This window comes from Triticum aestivum, chromosome 7B, assembly GCF_018294505.1.
Source record: "Triticum aestivum cultivar Chinese Spring chromosome 7B, IWGSC CS RefSeq v2.1, whole genome shotgun sequence".
NCBI lineage: Eukaryota > Viridiplantae > Streptophyta > Magnoliopsida > Poales > Poaceae > Triticum > Triticum aestivum.
In genome coordinates this window covers 334,578,185-334,586,241 of record NC_057813.1, presented here as the reverse complement: position 1 = coordinate 334,586,241, position 8,057 = coordinate 334,578,185, and the positions used below count along the sequence as shown (strand labels likewise).

The 8,057-nt window shown below is 52.7% G+C and overlaps 1 protein-coding gene across 1 annotated transcript; it reads right to left on the bottom strand.

Moving 5' to 3' along the window:
- Positions 1–80: 80 nt before the first annotated feature.
- LOC123161335 (uncharacterized) lies at positions 81–6,917 on the bottom strand. Its single transcript, XM_044579171.1, has 2 exons — positions 4,506–6,917; positions 81–540 (listed from the first exon to the last, which is right to left on the bottom strand). The coding sequence occupies exon 1, from the start codon at positions 6,779–6,781 to the stop codon at positions 4,568–4,570; it is 2,214 nt and encodes a 737-aa protein (XP_044435106.1). The 5' UTR covers positions 6,782–6,917; the 3' UTR covers positions 81–540; positions 4,506–4,567.
- Positions 6,918–8,057: the final 1,140 nt, after the last annotated feature.

The following is an 8,057-nucleotide window of genomic DNA, read 5'->3' as shown; positions in this document are numbered from 1 at the left end:
AGTGGACTGTTGAAGCCAATTTCATGATTCTCCACGCGGGATGAGGAACATGACACATGGTCGTCTTAGACAAGACAAGATTTGGAGGCTAAGCCGTGTCAGTGGCATGATATCGGAAGGTGCTGCAGTCCAGTCGGACCACAACCAGGCCAACTCTGAATTTTTTTTTCTTTTTCGAAAAGGGGGCTTCCCCGGCCTCTGCATCAGCATGATGCATACGGCCATCTTATTAAGCATAAAATAGTCCACAAAGTCTCGAAGTCTCAAGGTTGTCAACAAGAAAAGTAAGACAAGGCTCACACAGAGCCCGAAGGCTAGATACACAAGCTAGCCAAAGCACTTATACATCACAGCCGTTTGGCTCCAAAATAGACAGGTAAACTAATTGCCTATCCTGTTACACGACCGCCATCCAAACCGGCTGAATATATCCCGAGCTACCATCTCCCATCGGATAGCAGCAGTAACCAAAAGCTCCCTGGCCTCCGTCGGAGTGAGTAGCGACCAGGAACGGATAAGAGCCGTTGCACGGAAGATAACCTGCAAAACATGGATATTTGTTGATCTGTTAAAGACGAAGTCATTTCTGCAATTCCAAAGCGCCCACAAAAAAGCGCAAACCCCCAAGCGAATATGTTTTGCTAACCCGGGCTCTACCCTAGTTAGCCATGTCCCAAACAACATGTTAACCGACCTTGGTGGGGTAATATTGAAAGCGACTTGAATAGTCGTCCAAAGAATTCTAGCTAGTGGGCAGTCAAAGAAAAGATGTTTAATGGTTTCACCCTGATCACAGAAACTACACCTAGTAGGTCCTGTCCAATTACGCTTAATAAGATTATCCTTTGTTAAGATCACCTGTTTATGTAGAAACCACATAAACACCTTGATCTTTAAAGGAACTCTGACGTCCCACACATGCTTTGAAGTAGGAATCGAGCTGGAATTAATAACATCAACATACATTGATTTAACCGTGAATCCCCCCGACCTAGTGAGATTCCAGCGTAATTTATCAGGTTGTTGAGATAGTTGTACCTGCATCAGTCTCCTAACTAGATGCAGCCACTCTTCCCAACGATTGCCCACTAACGATCTTCTAAACTGGATATCCAGGGGTATCGAGGCGAAGACCGATGCAACCAAAGCATCGCGCCTTCGAACTATACGATACAGAGACGGATACTGGATTGCTAGGGGAGCCTCTCCAAGCCAAGTATCCTCCCAGAATCTCGTGCTTGTACCATTACCAACTAAATGCTTTGACCTCTGAAAAAATGAAAGCTTCACTTTCATAAGCCCTTTCCAAAAGGGTGAATCAGTTGGTCTAACCGACACCTGAGCCAAAGTTTTGGTTTGGAGATACTTGTTACGCAGGATTTAAGCCCACATGGCGTCAGTTCCTGAGGATAACTTCCACAACCACTTACTAAGAAGGCACCGGTTCTTGACTTCGAGATTCTCAATCCCCATACCCCCTTGGTCTTTCGGTCTACAAATGATATCCCACTTCGCTAACCGATATTTTCTCTTAGGCTCATCCCCCTGCCAAAAGAACCTCGATCGATAGAAGTCCAGTCGTTTCCTAACTCCAACTGGGACTTCAAAGAAGGACAAAAGGAACATGGGCATGCTCGTGAGCACCGAATTAATAAGAATTAAACGGCCTCCATACGACATGAGCTTGCCCTTCCAACAACTTAGCTTCTTCTCGAAACGATCCTCAATACACTTCCATTCATTATTCGTGAGCTTGCGGTGATGAATAGGAATTCCTAAGTAGGTAAAAGGCAGCTCACCCAAACCACATCCGAACAACTGCTTGTAATCCTCTTGTTCCTCTTTGGCTCTCCCAAAGCAGAACAACTCACTTTTGTGGAAGTTAATTTTGAGCCCACTTAGCTGCTCAAACAAACAAAGCAGCAGCTTCAGATTTCTAGCTTTTACCAAGTCATGCTCCATGAAGATGATAGTGTCATCAGCGTATTGCAGGATGGATATACCCCCATCCACTAAGTGTGGCACCAAGCCCCCTATTTGGCCAACTTCCTTGGCTCTCCCTAACAACACCGCCAACATATCGGCTACTATGTTGAATAGAATAGGGGACATCGGATCTCCCTGCCGCAGGCCCTTATGTGTCTGGAAGTAATGACCGACATCGTCATTCACTTTTATGCCAACACTACCCTTTTGCGTAAAAGTTTCAATCTGGCTCCTCCAGCCCTCGTGGAAACCTTTCATACGCAAAGCTTGTTGCAGAAAAGGCCATTTAACTTTGTCATACGCTTTCTCAAAATCTACTTTAAAGATGACTCCATCAAGTTTCTTAGAGTGAATTTCCTGGAGCGTTTCATGCAACACCACCACCCCTTCAAGGATGTTTCTGTCTGGCATGAAAGCTGTTTGGGATTGCTGCACCACAGAATGCGCAATCTGTGTGAGCCTATTAGTCCCAACCTTGGTAAAAATTTTGAAACTGACATTCAAGAGGCAGATAGGACGGAACTGCTCAATCCTGAGAGCGTCGGTCTTCTTTGGAAGCAACATTATCGTTCCAAAGTTCAAATGAAAAAGTTGAAGCCGTCCAGCAAAAAGGTCGTGGAACATGGGTAGCAGATCCCCTTTGATGATATGCCAACATCTTTTGTAAAACTCCGCCGGGAACCCATCCGGCCCGGGAGCCTTATTGTTCTCCATCTGAGAGATGGCATCGAAAACCTCCTTTTCCGTAAACGGCGCAACTAGCATGTCATTATCAGCAGCAGTTAATTGAGGCACATCCTCAGTCCTGGACTCATCGAGGGACACAGCGCTATCCTCCGGCGGTCCAAATAACTGCTTGTAGTATTCGGTGATGTATAGCTTAAGATTATCGTGACCAACAATTGTGCCTTCATCTTGCTCGAGCTGAAATATTTTTTTCTTTCTGTGTTTGCCATTCGCAATCAGATGAAAGAATTGAGTGTTCGCATCCCCTTGGATTACTTTGCGAACCTTTGCTCTGAGCGCCCACTTCAGCTCTTCTTCGCGGAGAAGTTCCTTCAACCTCTTTTCCGCATCAATCTTACAGCACATATCCGCAGATTGAAGAACCGCTGATTCAGCTTTAACATCTAGGTATTGAATAATCTCCAGGAGTCTGTCTTTCTCAACCTTATAAACTCCACTTAGATGTTTAGCCCAACCTCGAAGAAAGCACCTCAAATGCCTAATCTTATTCTGCCATCTCTCGACAGGCGATCTACCCCTAGACTCTCTAGCCCACTCTCTGGCAACAATATCCAAGAAACCTTCTCTTTCAAACCATGTCGTTTCAAAGGAGAAAGTATTCTTGTTTCCCACATGCCTTGGCTCCCCTGAGTCAACAAATAGCGGTGTGTGGTCCGAAATTCCTCGCGTTAGAGCCTGCACCGTGACCAGAGGGAACTTCTGCTCCCATTCGGCACTTGCAAGAACCCGATCCAACTTCTCATATGTCGGGTTTGGTAAAGAGTTAGCCCAGGTAAATTGTCTACCAGAGAGTTCGATTTCTCTCAAATCCAAACTCTCAATGATGGTATTAAACATAAAGGACCATCGCCCATCAAAATTATCGTTATTCTTTTCATCCCGCCTCCTAATAATGTTGAAGTCCCCCCCCAACCAGGATAGGGAGTTGTTCGGACCCACAAATTCGAACCAGGTCAGCCAAAAATTCAGGTTTAAGCTCAGGTTGTGCAGCCCCGTAGACCGCCACCAAGACCCAGTTAAACCCATCTATTTTGGACCTGACTCTGAATTTCACTGCAAAGTCACCCATAACAACACTCCGGACTTCAAGGGAATCACATCTCACACCCAGCAAGATGCCCCCAGACCTCCCTCTTGGAGGAAGACAATGCCAATCGAATTCCACCCCTCCCGACAACGTGTTAAGAAACTGAGGTGCAAAATTATCCCTACCAGTTTCAGAGAGAGCAATGAAATCTAAACGGTGCTCTAAAGATGCCTCCGCTAGAAACCTACGTTTAGCCAAGTCCTTAAGACCTCTGCTATTCCAGAATATTCCTTTCATAGGTCATCATGGAATTTTTTGGCCTTACGAATTCTAGCACTCCTGCGTACCGCCGATGCAGGGTACACCTTCCGCTTCCACTTACGTTTAGGAATGTTATCACCTGTAGCCCGGTCCTCATAACCGTGCTCTGGTTGAACATGAGCTGCATCATCTACCTGGAGTTCATCCTCATCAGGCTCCGCAGACGGAGGAACAAGATCCGCGCAGAATTTATCAAGCACCCTAACACCCAAGGCCTCAATCTCCGCATCATTCAAAGGTTTTACAGCCGCTAGGTTTCTAATAGACTCCAAGGCCCGTTCCGCTTCCAAATCTAAAAGATCATTAACCGAGTTTTCAATTTCCAAATTATTATTCCCAAGAGACACCCCCACTTGGTTTGCATTATTAATAATCTCATCCTTAGAGAAATGCAGAATAGAATTTGAAACATTAACTGACATACCTGTTGTGCTCTCCACATCACGCAGCTTGGCCGCCCGCATAGCGCACCTCTGCTGCAAATCATCAACCTCCGGAAGGTCCTGGAGACGAGAGCTCGTCCGCCTCCCCTCGGAAGCAGGGTCTCGGATCCCTCCGAACGCGATCACCTCCTCCCGAGTAGCGGCTCCCGGAGTAGGTCTGGGAGAGGGGGACCGCGTAGGAGATGTGGAGATGCCTGACGGAGTTGGCACCAGGGCCTCCTGCCCTAGTCCGACCCCCCCCAGCCGACGCCGTAGCAGGCGTGCGCTCCACCTGCAGGACCTCCGGCGACCCCACCACCAACGAGGCTCCCGCGAGACGGACCTCCAGGGCCTCCTGCCCCAAAGATATGTCGCCCCGGCTGGACACAGGTACCTGCGCCGCCTGCTGTGAAACAGAAGAATGAGAGGGAGTCGTGGCCACCTGCCCAGACGCCCCTCCCCTCCGCGAGGAAACCGAAGACCTAGATCGCCCTGGCGACTCCTGAGGCTCCACCTCTTGAACAACACGGGCACTGAAGCTGGCCGACTGCCGGGGTGACCGCCCAAAGTCCAAGACCGGCAGCGAATGCTCGAACGCATCGTCAGATTCAACCCGATCACTCCACAGACGAGGAGGCGCCGACGACGGCAGAAAAGATCCAAACCGCAGTGAGTTATGAGGCAAAGACGAAGCCGGGGACTGCTCCATCCCGGCTCCGTTCTCCGGCTCCCGAGCAGCAGGCCCCGATCCATTGGGCTCCTGTGCTGCCTCATCCGCCTGCTCCCTGGGAGCACCTGTATCATCACCCCCATCGTGCATATCCACGTCAGTGCCAGCAGCAACCTCAGCAAACAACTCTGCATCCTCAAACTCAATATCAAGTGGAAACACCTCGCCTCTATAGGTCCAGTTGATGACGTCCGGGACATACTCAATATCCAGAATGCTAACTCGCAGTCGAGCCACCCCCTGAGCTCTAGTGAACGCCATATCCACTTTCTCCGTCTTACCAACCATAATCCCCAAACTAGCCACCACACGCACATCAGAAAGAGCCTCAGACGGTGCCCCCGAGAAACGCAGCCACACCTGAGTAAGAGGCTTCCCCTTAGGCTCAACTTTCTTCCACTCGTGGAACTCCAAAATACCTTTGGTGCCTGGCACCTTACACATCCCAAAGCTCAACAAACGCTGCAAGTCCTCAATCGAAGGAAACTCCACTCTGAATACTCTATCCTCAACGGGTACGAGGTCCCACTGAAAATCACCCGGAGCCAACTCCTGAAGTCTCTGCACAATCTGAGCCTGGGAGACATCTCCCTGTGTCACCTTGACCAAACCAGAAGTAAGGCTCTGTGTATCAGCTGGGATCTCCCTCGCAGCCGCTGACTCGAAGAACATCAGCTCCGCACAGTACACACCATATACAGTAAGAGCTGGAATATGGTCCCTCAGCAAAGGACAATCCCCTGAAGCATGCGCAGGCTTACCACAGGATTCGCACAGCTGGGCCACACACTCCGCGATGAAGTGCCCCTTCTCTCCGCACCGGTAACAAAGCATTCTCTCTTTCTTCCGAGCGTACTTGGATGCCCTCTCAGAATCAGCCACTTGAACCACCTCAGCCTCCTTCGCAATCCCAGGAACCTCAGCAACCGCAAGTGCATTCACCACCTCCATCGCCTGGGGAGGTAGCTCCTGTGGTGTGTGATCAGTCTCCATCGCCGCCCCGTCAGAGTCAACATGTCTAGGGGGAGGCGGCCGGCGGAACCTTCCGCGGCCTCCACCACGACCACGGTATCCGCGATAACCTCCTCTGTGCCTGTTATCAGGTCCTGAGGCCCCCTCAACGAAGCCTCCAGCCGGCCCCAGGAACGGTCTCTCTGCAGACCCGTCACTCTGCCAAGCATAACCCCGACCTCCTCCCGCTGAAGATGAGCCCCGATGCTGGCCTACTCCATACGCATCAAACCCGTCATCACCCCACTTGCCTCGAGGTGCATCAGTCGGTCTCCCACTGGTATTACTCTGATTACTCTGAACCTGATTCTGCCCCGAATGATTCTGCGCCTGACGAACCGCAAGGTGTGGCGGGGGTGCACGCTGACCCCCGGTAGTTGCCGCCACCGTATCAGCAGCGACACCGGCAGCCACCGTGGCCCCCGGCGTCTCGGCCCTCAGAGCAGCCATCCCCGCCGCCGACGCGTTACGAGCCGGCACCACCGGCGGTGCAGGGCGAGGAGCTCCACGGCCAGTATTAACCATACCAGTCGTCATCGACCCAGGAGCCGGCGCCGCCGGCGGCGGAGGGCGAGGGCCTCCCCGGCCGACCCCAGCAGCATGAGATGGCACCGGGGGTCTATGCGCTGCCCGGCCAGCCGTCGTTGGCTGCGCCTCAGGAGCCCGAACTCCCGGAGCGCCCAGCTGCTGCCCGCGGCTGGAGAGCGCCTCCACGACCTGCAGCACCCGGCGCAAGTGCCGGCGGCTGCTGTCCGGCCGGCGGTGCGCCCCGTCCCGACGCATGGGGTGGCGGCGGTCGAGCCCTTCCAGCCCCCCCCCCCCGCGGTACTCGCAGCAGGAGGGGGTCCCGCTCCACGTCCAGCCATTAGCAGCGGCGGGATCCTGCTCGCCCTGCCCGATCCACACTGCGGGAAACCACGACTCCCCTGGCGATGAACCCTAGCGGCACGTACCGACTGCGCTGGGACGATCGAAGGATCGGACGTGCATGGCAGAAAACACTCAACGGACCGGCCTTGATAGACATAATGGGCCTCATACCCATTATTGTCCGGCCCATTGGCAACGAGGCCCGAAGGCTCCCGATCCAGCCCGGCCGCACCAAGCAGCTGAGCGAGCGCGGTCGCCCTCGTCGATCGAATCTCGGTCGCCGTGGCCTCCATGGCCGGCGCCGGCGGACGCACATTCCGGGACAACAACCTCCGTCCTTTCTTCCTCTTAACCGTAACCCACGCATCCGGTCGGATCAGATCAAACACAGTGAGCTTCGGCAAACATACCCTGGGTAAAGGTCCCTTCCATGGACGAAGCGCCGACGGCGCCGTCCTTCTATGCACGATCCGGCGAACAATCTCGATCTTCTCTCCATCGTGCAGCCCCTCACGAGCCAGATCGTCTCTGGGAACCACCTTGTCCACCGTGGTCGCTACTTCCTCTTCCGAGTAACCTGAATGAAAGAATTCACAGATTAGGTCCGACGGCGTAGGAGACGGCGGTGACTCCCCCGGCGGCTCCGCTCCATCCTCGTCCGCATCATCATCGTCAGATCCGGCGAGGGCCCAGAAGCGACCGCCCACCCGGCGGCGATCGCCGGCATCGGGCGGTGGCTCCGCCGTCGGGCGCGGAGATCGCCCCGGATCGCCTCCCTGTCGCCTAACGGCCATTTTGTGTCCCCACCTTCTTACCATAGCCCCCGCATCTTACTCTGAATGAATGAATGAATGGAAGATGCGTGCAGATTCAGAAACTGGGCTTATGCGTGCCGAACCCAACTGCTGAATAAGCAACCAACCAACCTCTTCCTTGCAACCAA